Here is an 18,087-nt window from a genome sequence, read left to right as displayed (position 1 = left end):
TGTTTCTGGCATTGTGGCTGCATTTTACTTGAAAAAGGTCTGACAAATTCGCTGATGCTTCCGGGGACTTTTTAGAGTTTTTTTTTTTTTTTTGCTTGTTAATGCAGTTCTCATGACATCATTGAAGGGCTAAGCTGTTTTGCTCAGTAAACTTTTTCCATAGAACATATTGCATTGCTAAGCTTGTAAAGAATAAGAACACATCCTGCAGGTTGGTGTTTGTTTTTTTTAGTAGTTGTATTAAGTGCTGTTATTTTTTGCATTTCTGTTATTTCCTTTCAGCATTTTTCCATCAGCTATCTGTGGCAAATCAGTTTAAATGGGAACAATGGGTGAAAACGTCAATGTGAATTTGAATAAAACATGAGGAAAATTTCCCCAAAGCTTAACAGTTACCTTTGTAATTAGTTATGTGTATTCATAAGTATGTATACTTTTAAAAATAAAAATTAAGCTTTGTATTGTTCTTCAACAGAACTTATAGCACCTAATTCAGTTGGTTGTGAACGCATTTCTGTTAAAGCAATATGGAGTAAACTACATCCATGTGACATATGATTTTTATTTTTTACAATCATGTGATATATAGATTTAACGCACTAAAGAATAATAAATAAAATAATAAATGCCACTAAATATTTTAAATGATGTGTTAGTATTCCTGCTTCATCACTCTGATCTGTGTGCATATCGCATGTGAATTAGGAACCATAATTTGACGTAAATGAGGTGTGCACCTGAATTTCTCCCTTCAATTGAAATCTGCTTTCAATTAGATGTGTATTTGAATATGCATCCGTGTTATGCCTCAATCATTCAGACACAGAATTATCAGCGCGCCTCAAAGAAGAGGCAGGTTTCTAAAGCTACCAAAAGCTGAGACAGAGGAAAAACTGCTTCCTGCTCATCCTCTGTTCTCCAATGCACTTGCTGCCACTCCACCTCCATCTCCCCACTTGTTTTAATAAAATGTGTCAACACAGGCAGGCACCTGGTGCTGCAAGGAGGGAATTTCCTCTCCCTTTCTCTGGCACACTGGGACAACAACTTAAATGTTTGTGGGAGATGTAGTTCTCCTATGTTTACATAGGCGCATCCCTGTGTCTCCCCCCACCCTGTTCTGTCCCTCCCCCCCCTATCCCCCAGTTCATCCCTGTGATTGGGCCCACCCTGTCCCAACCTGTGACCTATTCAGCTCCCCCCATCCCCCACCCAGACAGGCCCCTATCTCCACTTGGCCTCATCTGGAAAGTGGCCTAGTCTACAAAGCCGAGGTGAGATACTGTGGAGAGGGCAGGTTTCATCCGTGTCTCCCCCCACCCTGTTCTGATCCATTACCTATCCCTGCCCCTTATTTGGGCCCCCATCCCCCCCCCCAGTCAGGCCCCTGCTTCCACTTGGCCTAGTCTGGAAAGTGACCTAGTCTGCTGCGGCCTATTCAGTCTGCTGGGCAATGTTGGGCCTTGTTGCTGCAAAAGGCCTGTTTTCAGTTGGTTGTTGTGGAATTTTGTGATGTCATCCGATGGCACGGCTTTGGAGGCAGCAGCGTGCGATCTGAAGGAGTCTTCAAACCTTCTGCTGGTGATGTATAATTTGGGCACCACTTTTTGTGTGTTTATTCATTATATTAGGTGTGAAAGGTGTGCTTTTTTGGAAAAAAATTTTTACGCCAGATCCCTCCCTGATGGGCATGGAACGTTGTGGCCAAATTTGTTGGAATTCAGTCCAGCGGTTATGGAGGAAGGGTGTTATATCCACGCACACAGTGGGAACATTTATATAGAGTCACAGAGAGAGAGGCTTAGAAAGGCAACCTCTTGGAGTAATGGCGTTGCTCCACGTAAACTCTACCCTGCTTCCTTTCTCAATCATCAACAGCAGCACCACCCTTACGGTGGCTGCTTAAGGCCATTTGCCTCTTAGCTCTTTGCTCTCCTACTTTCACTGCTCGCTGGGTTCTGGGAGAAGGGAGGGTCTGGAATGCTTTCTAGTGATAACGTGTCAGCCAGCTGCTCCAGCTCTGCTTCCTTCCCTCCTTCTGCTGTTATTTGCCAGCTTTGCCCCTCATCTATCTCTGAGCCGTGACCTTCTGCAAACCACTGTTGTAAATCTATACTGTCTTCCTCTTCTCTGGAAGGTTGAGGGGGGAGCCAGTTTGCACCATTCCTCCTCAGTCCAGTCCCTAACAGTAAGGTACCTTGCCCCCAGTTTGTCTGGAGCTTTGTATATTATTACAAGAACCTTGCCAATATTAACGGTACATTGCAATGTTACTTAAGCCTCCCATGTATCACACTGTAAACCACAATTAGTGAGTCAAAATCTAATGGGATGCCTCTTTACAGCCCAACAGGAATAAGTGATGAAACTGTAAACCCACTGAAGAATTAAGTGAATCATACCTACATCTAGGCCTCCCTCAGTTCCCTACGGCAGCTGCTAAAATATAAAGTGAAAGGAATAAAAGCACTAAATGAAGTAGAAGTACAATAAGGATTCAATTATCTTTATTAAACCAGAACCAAATCAAAATATAACTCAGATATACATGTAAGCAGAACATTAAAAACAAACAGGAAATTGGAAATGAGAGCAGAGTTGCTCCAAAGAGTTATGCCTTGGAACATGAACAAGTAAATAACTTCAGACTGCAATTAAAGAAAAAGAAAAAAGATCAGAGAAATAACCCACAGGTGTACAGATGAAGTAACTTTCAAGCTTGGCCCATCTTACCAAGTTTCACTATGAATAATAAAATGGAACTTAAACCAAAGGGGGGGGGGGAGAATCACTACTGTTCCCCATTATTACCGTAAATGCAAAGAAAAAAAAGTAGGTGGAAATCCTGTTTCCAAGGCATCCCATTAATCTGCTACATTCTCCAAAAGCCCCAAACGAAGAGAAATCCCCCCCATTCATTGGCAGACTGCATGCCGCACTTCACGTTTTCTTCATCGCCATCCCCAGGCGTTGTGACGCCAAATGAAATTCTGACTTCTTTTTTCACATTTCCATTTCTGTTTATCAGATTTCCTGCCTGCCCCAAATTGTCTGTATCTCTGGTAATCTAAATCATGATCCTTGTACACAGTGGCTGGTGACTAATGTAAAAAGTAAAAGTTCCTCTTCAGGCTCCTCTCTCAAGGTGTTCCAAAGTGTGCTTCCTGGTGTCTAAGGCTCAATTGTCAGACTTGCACTTCTTCTAAACATATATGTGGACATCAGAGCTCTGCTGGATCAGCCCAAAGGCTATCTGGTCCACCATCCTAGTCTCACAGTGGCCAACATGAGGCCAATGAAATGCCCACAAACAGGACTGCATATAACAGCAGTCTCTACCCGCTTAGTATACTGGGCAACTCAGATTCAAAGGCATACTATCTGACAATGGATTTAACCTTATCCTTCATGAACTGGTCTAATCCTTCTTTAAAGCCATCCAAGTTGGTTGCCATCACTACATCTAGAGGAGAGAGAGAGGATTGTATAATTAAACTTTCTCCATCCTGTGTTCTAGCATTAGGAAAGGAGAAGGAAAACCTGTTTCTATCAACTTCCTCTTCTATTATGTCTGCCCCTTTACTCACTTTTTTCGTAAATTAAAAAGCTCAAAACTTTTCCTCATTGGGGGCGGGGGGACTCAGGCAAGGTTTCCTTCATGAGAATGTTGCAGTCCAAAGCATGCACCACTTAAACATTGCAAGAGCTGGTTTAGAACATGCCGGAAGTCAAACATCGGAACCCAGTGCTAGGCCCATAACCTACTGTAATGATGCCTGACCCAGCAAAACTATAAAACCATTCCTACCTTGAGAAAGTAGCTGCCTGCATTTTTAAAAGGGGGGAGGGTCCCCTCTTGGGTACAATCTTATGCCGGTTTATTGAAGATCTCATAAAGTTAAAAACAGCATCATATGAGACATCAAGCAGTAGATTACTTACATCCATTTCCTACATGTAAAACACCTAAAATGGAATGAATTGACAAGTGGTCCTGCTTAGACTGTGAGACAGTAATTTATTGTATAGCAGCCCAGGTACTAGCCATAAATAAGTTGTTAATCAACACCAAGTAACTGTTTCTTCGTCAAGCATCTATTGCACTGATGCTTTCAGGAAAGGTTAGGAATTTATATGCACTTTCATTTGGATATCACCCACGTTTGCTTATTTAAGGTGCTCCATACCACAGATTCAGGCACCCATGCGGAGGATCATGCCACCCAGAAGAAGCTGCCATGTGAAAAGCAATGATTTAGCATATGGGCCTCACTGTGTGGCACTGAGTGCAAGACCTAGGCAAACCAGACATTAAAAACACACCAAACCAAAGTCACCCTTAGATGGCTTGTGTTATCTTCACTGGGGCTACTCCCAGAAAGAAAGAAAAAGTTTACACTTTGGTCTTTGCAAACCTCAAGAGCTTTGTATAGCAAACATTTATATAATTCTGGAAGGTCTAACTAACAAGATTGCAGCAGTCTGGCATATAAGCACCTCTATATACAGCAGGGACAGGGAACTTGTGGCCCTCTAAATGTTTAGGGCTGTAACTCTCCACTGGCCAGGCTGGCTGTGGCTGATAGGGGATGGAATCCAACAACAGCCTAAGGTACACAGGCTTCCCATTCCTGAAACAGAGCACTGTGGCTAGCTGAATCCCAGTGATAATAGTTAAAATTCAAATAGTGGGGGGGGGGTCAAACAAGATGCAAGAGAGGAGAAAGGTGATCATGGGTGACGGTCCACTTGATCAGAGGAACAACAGGAGGAGGCAGTGCTTAACTCTTCCTCCTCCAGCTGTTTTCCTGCTCAAAATTCCATCCCCATCTGCTCCTCACTTGCTGAAAAGGGCAATTTCGAGCAGAAAAACTACTGGAGGAGAGAGGGTTAAGCAGCTCCTATTTGTCCCCTGACATTTCCCTGATCAAACTGGAAGCCTCTCATGACCACCCTCACATTTCAGCTGCATAAAGGGTCAGAACTCTGCTTGGCACTCTATAAGGAACTACTGGCATCCAAAACCATCTACCTCACAATCTCTCCCATCCTTTCTTCAGAACTGCTTTCTTCTTTTAGTGAGGGAAAAAATGAATGTTGCTACAATTAAGGCTTGTACATATTCACCTGTGTAGCTGAGTGAGGAACATGTTATTGACAAATAAAGCTCTTATCACTTTACCATCCAAACCAAACACATGTTGGTGCAAATTATTTAATGAAGAATTACAAGTCACAATTCTGGTGTAATTTTTGTTGTTTTTAATGGGGTAATAAATCATCGTGCTATCTTTCAAAGTCCTAGGAAGGAGGTTGCCTGTGCTATGACCTTACATTTTGCAAGTTTCATAATGTGAACAAACCTTAACTTGGCCAGATACGAAGCAGAGTTTTCAAGTCAGGAACTGTTTAAAAAACAGCACCTTAAAAAAACAACCCCGAACCTATTTGGCAGATATTCTCTCCCTCTCCCTCTCTCTTTTAAAAAAAAAAAAAAGCGCCACTCATCATCTCCCTCCCTCAATCCAAACCTGGCATCCTCTTGAGCTCATCCTAGAATAGCAGAAATATTTGTAAATCTTTGCAGGTCACTTTTTAGGTAACATATCCATTAATATAGACTGGTCTTTTTCATTATTCTCAAGAACTCCTCTTCATCTATTTCGCCATCGCCATTACGGTCAGCTTCATCTATCATCTCCTGTAAAAAAAACACTGAAGATTAAGCACTGACCTGGAAGCATCCAGCACTCATTTTGTTAAGTGTTTTCTCAGCTCCGATATAATGCCCAGAATTGAAATGCTTGATGAATAAATATCCTAAATACAAACAACAAACTCTTTTCCCAAATGCCTTTGCTTATGTAGTCAAAACAGAACTGTTTAAACACAAGACACTCATGTTTTCAGAAGTACAAAAAAATAGTCATATTTTTCTTTCTTTCTCTTGGGGGAAGCGGGGGACAAACACCCAACTGCCAGGACTGAGCATGTTCAATGCTACAAAATGATCACTGCATGTTGCAGGAGTGCGGAGAATCCCAGCGAGGTGGAAATGGAACAGCATATCCTGGAAGAGGTGATGGCTGGAATGCTGAACAGGTGTACTTCAGAGCCCTCTGGAATATGCACAAATACAATTAAACAGCCCAATGACCCTCAGTGCTGCCAGCTCCAACTATTACCCAGCTATTTAAAATATGCAGCATCTATGAATAAAGGCTTAGCAAAGCAAAACATTTACCTGTAACTCTTCATCTGTTAAGTTTTCTCCAAGTTCCTTGGAAACTCTCTTTAGGTTTTTAAATGAAATCTTGCCTGTCCCATCATCATCAAATAATCGGAAAGCCTTTAGGATTTCTTCTTTGGTATCTTTTTCACTCTTTGAAGAAAAGGACGGGGGAGAGAAGTAAAAGAAGAAGAAGTGCCGACTCTTATTCCAACTGCTCAAAAGCAAAAATATGTCTTACCATTTTTTGGGTCATCATAGTCAAAAAGTCTTCAAACTCTATGACACCGCTTCCTTCTTTCCCGATATCTGCTACCATCTTTCTGACTTCTTCTTTCTTTGGCTCAAAGCCAAGAGCACGCATTGCAACCTGTAATAGAGATGCAAACCACTTTTACACACACAAGTTGGTGCTGGGAACATGGAAGCTTGCATGACTAATGGGCACCAGCTGATTAGCAAGACAGGAAGCTGCCTTAAACCAAGTCAGGAAAATGGTCCATCTAGCTCAGTATTGTCAACACTGACTGGCAGCAGCTTCCCAGAGCTTCAGACTGGTATATATATTTTTCCAGTCCTATCTAGAGGTTGAAGCTGGGACCTTCTGCACGCAAAGCAGATGCTCTATAACTGAGCTATGGTCGTTTCAGTTAGTGTATTAATAAGCTAAATTTGTATGTATAGAAATAGTTCTGAAGCAAGAAACAGCCAGCCTTCACTTACAAAAACCACAACCCTGAGCGTATGCCTCACTAAAATCAATAGGGCTTTCTTCCAAGCATACATGGTTAGGATCGCACTAGGTCAGGCATCCCCAAACTGCGGCCCTCCAGATGTTTTGGCCTACAACTCCCATGATCCCTAGCTAACAGGACCACTGGTTGGGGAAGATGGGAATTGTAGTCCAAAACATCTGGAGGGCTGAAGTTTGGGGATGCCTGCACTAGGTAAAGGTAAAGGGACCCCTGACTCTGGGGTTGCGGTGCTCATCTCGCTTTACAGGCTGAGGGAGCCGGCGTTCCTCCGTTCCGCAGACAGTTTTTCCGGGTCATGTGGCCAGCATGACTAAGCTGCTTCTGGCGAAACTAGAGCAGCGCACAGAAATGCCATTTACCTTCCCGCCAGAGCGGTACCTATTTATCTACTTGCACTTTGACATGCTTTTGAACTGCTAGGTTGGCAGGAGCAGGGACCAAACATCAGGAGCTCACCCCATCGCAGGGATTCGAACCGCCGACCTTCCGATCGGCAAGCCCAAGGCTCAGTGGTTTACACCACAGCGCCACCCATGCCCCCAGGATTGCACTATAAATCACTAAAAGAATACACACGTATACCTTTAATTCTTTAACATCAATGGTGCCAGATCCATCTGTGTCAAACAAATCAAAAGCTTCCCGGACCTCTTGCTTTTGCTCCTCAGACAATTCATGTTTCAGTCCACCTTTCCTTCGCAGGCTGGCGACCAAGGTTGGTCTTTTATAATTGGATGCCTTTCATTAAGCGAGAGAAAAAGAGAATTTAAAAATATTATTTGCAGAAAGCTAAAAATAGCAAAATACATAGTTATCACATTCTAAAAAAAATTATTTATGTCTACATGTATTTGATTTGCCAAAGTTGCTAAAATTAAAGAGCTTAGGACTTTTTGGCTGCAATTGTTTACTTCCCCGCCACTCACTGATCTGTACTGAAGAACCTATTATGACTACTCGCACAAAGGTGTTCGCACAGGTATATATATTAGATATGGAACCAGATCAGGCAAGACAACCCCCTTCCCCCAGATCTGGCCCATCACATATTGGGGAGAAATCACACACAGCTCCTTCCCTCCATCCTAGCACACCAGCCTCATCTGTATCACCCCATCTCTACCTGTGGGGATGGAATGTACAACGGCCACCCACATGTGTACAGTTATCAATGCACATAGGCCAAAAGAAAAACATCAGGTTTGATTTTCCTATTAAAAGCAGGAAATTAAGCGTGCACACAATTATAGTCTACGTACATAGAATTGTGCAAGTGTCACTGGGTTTTTCCCACCTCGCATATACCATGAAGGGCAGGGCAGACGTGGTGGGTGGAGATAAGCTGCGCACACATGCTCACCTCCACAAACTGGGGAGATGCATTGTCCAAGCCAGCTCATTCAACAAATACATGTTTGTACATACACAGGCAGTCCAACTGTGTTGAATAAGCCTTTGCCCCAAGTAAGCATGCAGCCGTGCCACCTCATCCTATGCATGTTTTCACCCAACCCAGTAGGAGCTCTAATATGCACAGACCAGTACCATTTAATGCAGCTACTAAGCTCGCCTTTCACTTTCTCAACACCACTTCTGAAGTCACTTCTCTCTTCTGTTTGGCAGCCCTGCTTTGCACCCATTTTCACCTTCACCCCCATGTCTATGCCTCCCCTATTTTGTGCAATCCACCCTTGCACACAACCCCTTCCCATGCTAAGCTGAATCTTCCCCCCCCCACATATTGAACTACTAAGCACCCTTTTCACCTACTGCCCACTCACTAAGCCCCCTTCACCTGTTCTTCAAACAGTTTCCTGCCCTTGTTTTCATTATCAATCCCATTCCTATGCCTTCTACTCCCTTTTTTGCAACTCCCTTCATACCCATTTTCACCTTTACCCTGCTTTCTCTCCTTCATCCTCCTTCCGCAGACCACGCCCACTTTCATATCTCCTCGTCTATTTCGCAGCCTCCCTTTGCGCACACACTCTGTTATTACCTTCACCCTAACTCCTTTTTTCAACTCCCCCTTACACAGAGACCACATCTGTTCCCATGATGTAGCCACTTTTGCTGTGATTATATAAGTTGCTGTATCTGTAAGATGAATAGAATCTTAGAAGCACACCTGCCGGTTACTTTGTTCAGTTAGAGAAGGTTCCGTTCAGTTGATAGATGTTGTATATACATACATGGGCGTTTATGCTTGCTAATAAAATACCTATTCTAAATGATTACATTGAATCTGGAACTTCATGTTGAAAACAACAGGTGGTACCAGAGATGAAATGAAATACATTGTTCTAAAGTACTGTGGAATATTTGAGGGCTCTGCATCCTTTTAACTCTTTCACACGGGGCAGCTGAGGAAAGGAAGAGGGAGAAAATTGGGAGTACAAGAAAAAAATTGAGAGGCGCTGAAAGGAAAATGGCAGTTTTAAACAGCGGCAGAGGGCGACAGTGAGTGGAAAATTGAGGTTTTAAATAACAGAGTAGAGCAAGCAGAGGGAGATAACTGAGGGGAAAAGTGGTGGTTTAAAACAAAGCTTCAGAAAGGAGTGGAGAGAAGGCTCTGTTGTGTTACCCTTTCAGTGTTAGCTTCTGTTTTGTATCCACCTCTGCTGTTTCTCCTTGTTAAAACCTTTTTTTTAAAAAAACAACAGCTACAACAACCCTCCTTTGAAAATCTATTCACACTTTTCCCACTTCTTTCCCCTCTCAGTGTCCTTCCCTTCTAGTTCTCAAGCCACAGTCACTGCTGTTGTCTTCTCTTTGACTCCCCTACCCTTACCCAACCATGACCGTGCAAATCCAGGATTGTGATGTGGCACTGCGCTGTGGAGGCTGTGTGATGATGGCAGTCTTACCATTATACACACACACACACACATGCACACTGTGTGAAGAAAGAGTGTTGAATAGTGGCTGTTCAAAGTGCCTCTGAGAAGGGATGCTGCTTGGCACTTCAAGGAGGCATGACATAAGTTTGCACAGACGTCTGGAGTGCCTGGGGCAAACCAAGCAGACCCAGTCACCCTGAAAGCCCCCAACTAAGTTTAAAAAGTGGAGAGGGGCAGGAAAGATGGGGGGCTGGCACAAGAGATCTAGGGCTTGGGCACTGCTGCCCCACAGTCTTCTAAATTTGAGATGGAGACATCGGTTATAAAGCTTAATGGCACAAGCCCTGTGCACACTTACCTGCGGGTAACTCTGTGGGTCTTACTTCCCTGTAAACATTCAAAGGAGCACTGTGTGCTGTCAGATTCGTATTGGCGTTGTTTTTATTCGCCTATGCTTATCATAGGAAACCACGAGAAAACCACAAATAACATGATGGGTAGGGGTGGGGTGGGGTGGGGGTGAAAGATGTTCCAGGGGTGGGCGGGCTTTGAAGAGATTGGAATGGGCGGGCAAACAGACAGATTTACCAGCTCTGGTCCTCATAAGTAGGAGGCAGCAGCAGGCACTGTTTTATAATACATACATGAAGAACTGTGAGCAAGAAGCACAACTCACCATTCTGGAAAATCTGTCGCGCACGCTTGGTTCGTTAAACGTAGAGGCGGATGCCGACGCTTCAACCACCTGCGTTCTCTGATTCATACCGCTCCACCCCCCAAAAGCTGAACACGGCCAATGACAGAAGGGATTCCCGGCAAGCCCCGTCTCCTTTTCTCTTCCTAGGGCCAACCAGGCGGCGGGAGGGGAGTTGCTGGCCTTGTGACATCACGCAGAACGTTGTGTTGCAGTTTCTGGCTGGATACACAAACAAAGCGGAGGCGGTGTCCTGGCAACCGCCGCCCCGCCCCCTCGCGTGTGGAACGCCTGTTCTTTGTGATGGTCGTTGAGGGGTTTGTTCTCGGGTGCAGGCGAGTCCACGCGCCGTTAACAGGGAGTGGTTTATTCTCGGGTGGTCCACGCGCTGTTAACAGGGAGGAGAGAGAGCGGTCAGGGGCTTGATTTATGTCGGGAAGCTGCCATCTGGCCCCTTCCCCAGTTGTACTGCGGAGTCCTGGAATAAGTGAGGGAGCAAAAAGAAGAAGGAAAATAAACTGCCTTTGAGCATGTGCAGAGTGCCTCCACTAGTACAAATCCTAGTGCAAAGATGATAGTCACGTTGACCCGGGTGGGAAGCACCCTAAACGCCATAGTGAGATGATGCCAAACGACATGTCCCAAGAAGTTGTGAGCAAGCTTTGAATTGGAGCTCTCCAGGACGCTTCTTTGGCGTGAATGTTAATACTGGACGTGGGGTGCACGCGTGTCAGAGAGCGAGGAAGGAACAAGAGAGTACAGTAGTCAGAACACGAGGTGAAAAGGTTTCAGTCTGCAGTCTGTTCCTGCAGTGTGTTCTCCCCGCACGCTTTACACATTAACCACACAGTCCTCCTATGCACCCGCTAACTTAAATGGGACTTGGCTCTCCGGGAAGTGTACCCAGTAATAAGGCTGCAGTTAATGTGGTTCCTGGGTGAGGAGAGCCGAGAGTTTGAGCCGCAAACACTTCCACTTTGAGAAGCGAGTTCCGAGAATCGGCAGGCAAGCAGTCGCACTTTCTAATCCTTTCGGTGTTGCTGCAAGTCGAGAGGATGGTGAATACACACACGCATGCACAGTGCACTTCTCTGAAATATTACACTTTAACGATACTTTCAAGGCAGCATATTCAAACTAATTACAGTCAATACATCTCTTTTCTGCGAATCTACAACGGCTCAGAAGAAAGAAATAGCGTTTATGACTGAGCACAGAGAAGCGCGGGGGAGGGAATCGAGAAAATCCAGTAGCAGCAACTTTTGTGCCTTAAAAAATTGTGTGTGTGTGTGTGGTCCCTTCCCTCTTCAGAGACCACCCAAAAAATGCATGGGCCACACCTCTGCCCTTTTGCATTCTCTGACTGGTCTCCAGTCACTGCTCTTCCACTTCCTACCCCACCCCACCCCCCTTTACCTTCCCATCCCCACTAGCAGCAAAGGCTGGGCTATCACCCCATCAAGGGCCTGGTAAGGGCAAGGGCTTCAGTAGATGTTATTGAGCGTGCTCGGCACTCACGAGCATGCTCAGTAGAGTGCCTTGAATTCCGTCCGGGGCGGGCAAGAGAGTTTGTGCTTGCAGACTAGCGGGGGAGAGATGGGGGGAGAGGGAAAGAGAGAAGCGAAAGCAATTAGGAGCTCTGTGGAAGGGAGATGAACAGCTGGTGCTCAGGCTCAAGGCACGGACCTAAAGTTAAGCAGGTAATGTGTGTTTTTTAAGGCTGGCCGCTCCGGGCGGTGTGCTGGGAAGTATTGGGCTATGGTGGTCCTGCCGCCCAGGGAGAGGGCAAGACCTACGCAGCCTTCTCTCCGGATGCTAAGTGCAGGTGAGCCACCTGGCTGGCAGGGCAAGCAGGTTGTGCAAATAGCAAGTGTGCCTTCCCTTTGGGTGATGCAGCAGTATGGCTTGAGCCTGCTGGGCCCAGTTCCTTCCTACAGCACACAGCTCAGGCAGAGAGAGGGTGCAAGCAAAGGTGATGGTAGTTGCCTTGGTCACTTGCTGCGTTACTTAGCGCAGCACAGAGCAGAGGATCCCGTAGTAAGCAATGGCACCCGCTCAACAGGACTCAAGCCTTCCAGGAACCGCTACAGCTTAGTAGCAGCTGTTATGCTGGGAAATTGAGGCCTTGGCAGCTGCCTAGCTATGCAAGCTCTTCATGCAAGCCTTGAATATTTTTTTCCAGACATTACCTGGACACCACAAAGGACAGAAGGAGGGTACACAGATAGGGTCACATTCCCTTTATTTGTTCAGCCCGTTATCCATCATAAACCAACAAGTTAATAATGCGAGTTTTAAAACCACTTGATCTGCATGTTCATGCTACTTCAGAAATGGGAGATGTATTTATTTGTTGCCTGAGGGCTATTTTGCCAATTTATTGCCATGTGTGTGCCAAAAATGCACCTGTGCTCTTGAGCACACAAATGCACATTTGCAACAGCTAAAGTAGGGTTTTGATTCTCTTGGCCTCTGACCTGGCATGCCATGGCAACCCTACTCTAGTATAATCTGTGTGTGTGTATGTGCATTCATTCAGATAAAATGTGTTTCTAAAGCATTCAAAACCAGGAAATTTTGTTTCCTCAGGACATTATGGTGATTCTTAGAACTGCCTTGCCAAATAGAACACTTTGTAATCCTTTGGTGTGGCCAACCTAGATTCCACCCAGGGAACAGATCCATATGCTGCATCTAGAATCACCCCGTCTCTGCTTCTTATGTTACTTAGACAATTAAGCATTTGGTAGGTTTTGCAACAAAAAATGATGCAAGTCCATTATTTTAATGGAGAAAGACATATAGCCTTCCCCATTTCCTGTCCTTGCTCCTGTGATGTTCTCTTCCTAATAAAGTCCTCACTGTTTCTCTGGTAGTGGATGTGGCTTCTTTACCTTCCTTAATTCTAATGATGGCATCTTAGTTTCCTGTTCTGCACCCACTTGGTATCCCCAAATATGTGAGAAGCATGGATTTTTATTTCCGTCAGGAAAATGGATAAGTTGATATATCACCTTGGAAACATTAAAAGTAAGATCCAACACTCTGGAATGGATGAAGGAAGAGTTGGAAGGCATTAAAAGGCAGAAGCAATAAGTCTTGTGTTTCATTTGTAGATGTCATGGCTTTCCGGAACATGAACAGAAAGAGGCATATTGGACTGCAACAACTTTCAGCTTTGGCATCCACTGGAAGGACATTTTTAGGACCAGTGAAATCATCCAAATTTATTGTTGATGAATGTACTCCAGGTGGTGTGTTGGTTTGTTCTGCAGTAAGACTTCTTGAAAGCTTGGATTTAACTAGTGCAGTGGGACAACTTCTTAATGAAGCCATCCAAGCACAGAACAAAGAATATAGAACTGGGACAACTACCCTGTTGTTTCTTGTTAGCGTTTGGAGCAAGGCTGTACTTGAATGCCTTCAGCAGGGTGTTCCCCTTTCCATAGTGGTAGCTGAGATGTATGAAGGCCTGAACTCTTGCATTGAACATCTGCAGTGCCTTACATTATCACTACACAACATGCAGCAAAGACTATATGATATTCCTATTAAATGTGATGACAAAGCCTCCGATGACATCTGTTCTGGCACTGCTGGAAGACAAGTTGAAATGGAAACTCCAGATACCCAGTCCTACAATAGTTGTTTCACCCTACTTGAACATCCTTGTGATTATGCACAAGTATCAGAAGAAGAATCAGAAATTGCTACCATCCAGGAAGCAAATGCATGCAGTTGTCAGGGAAAGTGTCCAGGAGTATTGACTGCAGGCAGCACAGTTAGTTCACTAGGTAAATCAGTCGATACCAGTTGTGGTTTTACAGTTTGCAAAACTGTGAGTCAGAAAAACTGCGGCTTTCAAAGCTGTCCTTTAGGTGCCTCAGGCCGTAAGAAAATATCAAAAGTAACCCTCTTCAGTAGGCACTTAAGCAGTATAAAAGAAAGTCCTTCACTGCAGCAAACCAGCCAGCTGGCCAAATGCACAAAACATTTTAATGGGTTAAGTGATTTGGGACAACTAGCAATGTCTTTGAGCCATGGAAATTGGCATGCAATGAAACTGGTACAGGACATTCTCAGATGCCAGCTGCAGACTGCCAACACAATGGGTGATGTCCATCCTTTCCAATTTAATATTTCTGAAGTTGTGACATGTTGCTTACCAGGCATGTCTGAAAGTCATTCTTGTGTCTGTCCTGGGTACATCACCTTATTACACCCAGAGAAAGCTGCTGTTGCTAAGCAGCTCCAGGATAGGCCTCTTCGTATTATTCTTGCCAATGGTGACCTGAGCGAAACATACCACCACCTGGGGTTTAACAGGTCACAGAATGTAAGAATGTTCTTAGAAAGTCCAGCTGCTGAAGAGAACAGCTCAAGATTGTGGGTCAACTCCATGTTGGATATTCTGATTCAGTCCAGGGTAAATCTAATTTTGGTAGGAGGCAACACATCAGCAAGTTTAGAAGAAAGATGCCTGCTGAATAATATAGTGACAATTAACGGGGTAGCTGACAATGTATTGAAGGCTTTTAGTGATGTTACAAGAGCAGACAGAGTGACTTACCTCACCCAAGTTAATGAGCATTGCATAGGTGAGGGTGTTTGTCTGAACCTCTTTGGAGCATTGAAGTTAAATTGGGTTGGACTGGATGGCCAAATGCCAGTTGCTTTAACAGCGAAAGGCATTCACCTGATAACAGCTGTGCTTAGTTGCCCAGTTATATCCAAGATGCAAGCCATCGAAGATCAGTTTTGGACCTGCGCTCACCGTGTACATCATGCCCTTCTCGATCAAGCAGTCTTTCCAGGAGGTGGCACTGTGGAGCTCCTGTGTCTCGGTTATCTTGAGAATCTGGAGAAGGCAGCCAAGAATTCCAGCGAAGAAGGGTTTCATGCTGGCCACTCTTGGCTTGCAAATACTTCAGAGCAATATAAAGCTCTGGTGCTTAATGCTTTGTCACATGGTTGGCACCAGTACATTTGTACTGTTATGTGTAACACTGCAGACTCTGCATCGGAGCTTGAAGCCAGCACCTTTATACAACAGCATCTCAGGAAAGCAGCCTTGAGTGGTTTGCCGTCCACTTACCTGCTGGATGAGTTTAAAAGGGGGAAGATGGGAACAGCAAGCCCTGAACGTGGTGGGACATTTGAAAAGCCTCTGGAAGTATATGACAATGTTACTGCTAAGATGGAAGCGTGGCGTAGAGCTCTAGATTTGGTGCTGTTAGTGCTTCAAACAGATGCTGAAATTATCACAGGGCCTAAGAGGGATCAGTTGCTAAAGTCGCAGGCCTCAAGTGAGTTCATGTTTTTGTAAGTAATGTGTAGGCCTGCATATGGTTATGTGAACAAGTATTCCTGGCCAAGCTCAGAAGCAAAAAAAATATTACGAGAATTAAATTCAGAATGATTGCCTTCTTCGTTTTAGAAATAAAAATCCATTCCCAAGAAAGGACTCAAGTCATGGAAGGGCACTTCCTCATAATCTCCATTTAATCATAATCTCTCTTATTTTTTCCTAGATTATGCCATTGACCATAAATGTGTTATCAGTAAGTTCCATTCATTTCAGCAGGACGTAAAATTGTGTGATAATCTTGGCTCCCTTCAAGCTGAACTATATAAGGGCTCCATTCTACAGTACAACTAGTTTGTTTCTTTTTAAACTGATATAATTCTTCTTTATAAATTCAGATGGTGCCTTTTAACTTTGTTTTAAGGCATGCAAATAAATATTAAGGTTATAAATTTGGAGGGGACGGGACCAGTAAATCATTAGGTTACATAGATGTAAGCAATAAAGTGCCATTGAGGTTTCTTTTTGGAAGTTCCAGTGGCTGTCCTTGAGGAGGAAATCTGTTAACTCCTCTCTGGGGAGAGGGATTAATTGTTAAGCCACTCTGGGTATTGTAGTCTTGTGAGGGGAATGGTGATCTCCTAACAACTCTTAAGCATCCTTAATAAACTACAGTTCCCAGGTTTCTTTGGGGGAAGCCCATGACTTTCAAGCAGTATAATACTGCTTTAAATGTATACCGGTAGTACATATGAGGCCTTATCTCAGTTGTTGATGTTACCCACATTTGCAGTTCCTCAAAGGACCCATAAGATACCTCAAAGGGAGTTCAAATAAAGCCTCTCTGCAGCTTAACTCTGCCAAAACAACTCTTGTATATCACATCTGTTGGGAGGAGTTGCTGACAGAGGAACACCAGTGTTTTACTCGATCCAAGGCTACCCAGCAGTGTTGTTGTTTGGGTCCTCGCTAATGTGCATAAATTCAGAATTGTAGCATGTTCTATATGCACTATAGATTATAAAGCATTGTTTGTTTGTTTCTGTATTTTATTTATTTATTACATTTGTATCCCACCTCTCCTCCAATGAGCTCACGGTAATGTATATAGTATCTCTGTCTCATTTCATCTTCACAAGAACCCTGTGTGGTTGGTTAGGCTGAGAGAGGCAACTGGTCCAAGGTCACTCACTGAATCTTATGGCATGGATTTGAACCCAGATTATAGCTAACTGCATCTGATAGAGTAATTACAACTTGCCTCTAATAATTATTAGCTACCTAGTGTCAAGTAGATTTCTTCTAAAGGCTGACTACATGTTGACAAATAGGCATGTAAGCTTTTTTCATGCTGTGACAAATAGCAGTTGTGGGGGATTTTCATGGGGAAAATAGTGCAAGGGGAAAGGGTTAACCCCCCCCCAACCATGTTTGCAGTAGAGATCCCTCTTCCTCCTTGAAATAGCTGTCTGTAAAAAGTTTCTAGTGAGTTGAGATGCATTTCATCCATAACATTCATAACATTGCAGCCAACAAACCCTTTAAAACGACTTACCTTTAAAATGAGTAGTTCACACATCGTAGGAAGCTCTTGTGGAAAATGAACGTAAATGGTGGTAGTTGCATGATTTCCTGAGGCTGAAACCTTTCCGGCATGACACCAGTGCCTGGCACCAGTTGTGTTAAGATCAGATTTATACGTGGCATAAACTGTGGTTCCTCTCTTGCACTCAGATGCATACATTTTTAAAGCATGACATTGGTAGCTCACAGTTTTCAAGTGTGGTTGGGAATTGGAAGCTACTTCAGACCCTGGAAAGTATGAAAAGCCTTCTATACTTAAAACAAACTATTTTCTGAGCCATCAACACCATAACTGATTCCACTAACATTCATTTCAGGAACAAGCAAATCCCAATGAAACTTAGGACTGGGGCTGATGCTTTTAAAAAGGTCAAAGATGAGTGCAGCATTTCTTTCCTTGCATTTGCAAAATGCTTGTTGAGAAGGGATCATCAATGTCTTTGTAAAGTTGGAGTGGTCAGATGTGGGGGAACGATAGTACTCTTCATATACCTAAAGGGCTGTTCTATAGATGACGGCAAATACTTTTTCACTGTTAACCTAGTGGGCAGCACTAAATCTAATTGGCCTCAAGTTACAGGAAGCTGGATTTATGTAAGGATAAACCTCTTGACAGTAAGAGCAGTTTGACAGTTGCCTAAATAGGGGGGGGGGTGAACTTTTCTTTGCTCTCTGATTGG

At 44.0% G+C, this 18,087-nt stretch overlaps 2 protein-coding genes across 2 annotated transcripts; one reads left to right on the top strand and one right to left on the bottom strand.

The window, feature by feature from the left end:
• Positions 1-2,490: 2,490 nt before the first annotated feature.
• Positions 2,491-12,075, bottom strand: LOC118084009 (uncharacterized). The gene is made up of 5 exons (XM_035113220.3): positions 10,501-12,075; positions 7,567-7,722; positions 6,471-6,599; positions 6,245-6,382; positions 2,491-5,701 (listed from the first exon to the last, which is right to left on the bottom strand). Exons 1-5 carry the CDS (start codon positions 10,585-10,587, stop codon positions 5,612-5,614), a joined length of 600 nt encoding a protein of 199 aa, XP_034969111.1. The 5' UTR covers positions 10,588-12,075; the 3' UTR covers positions 2,491-5,611.
• Positions 11,950-16,897, top strand: BBS12 (Bardet-Biedl syndrome 12). The gene is made up of 2 exons (XM_035113221.3): positions 11,950-12,218; positions 13,635-16,897. Exon 2 carries the CDS (start codon positions 13,640-13,642, stop codon positions 15,842-15,844), a length of 2,205 nt encoding a protein of 734 aa, XP_034969112.3. The 5' UTR covers positions 11,950-12,218; positions 13,635-13,639; the 3' UTR covers positions 15,845-16,897.
• Positions 16,898-18,087: the final 1,190 nt, after the last annotated feature.

This window comes from Zootoca vivipara, chromosome Z1, assembly GCF_965207765.1.
Source record: "Zootoca vivipara chromosome Z1, rZooViv2.hap1.1, whole genome shotgun sequence".
Taxonomy (NCBI): domain Eukaryota; kingdom Metazoa; phylum Chordata; class Lepidosauria; order Squamata; family Lacertidae; genus Zootoca; species Zootoca vivipara.
Note: the sequence above shows the minus strand (reverse complement) of the source record. Positions and strands in the feature narration are given on the sequence as shown.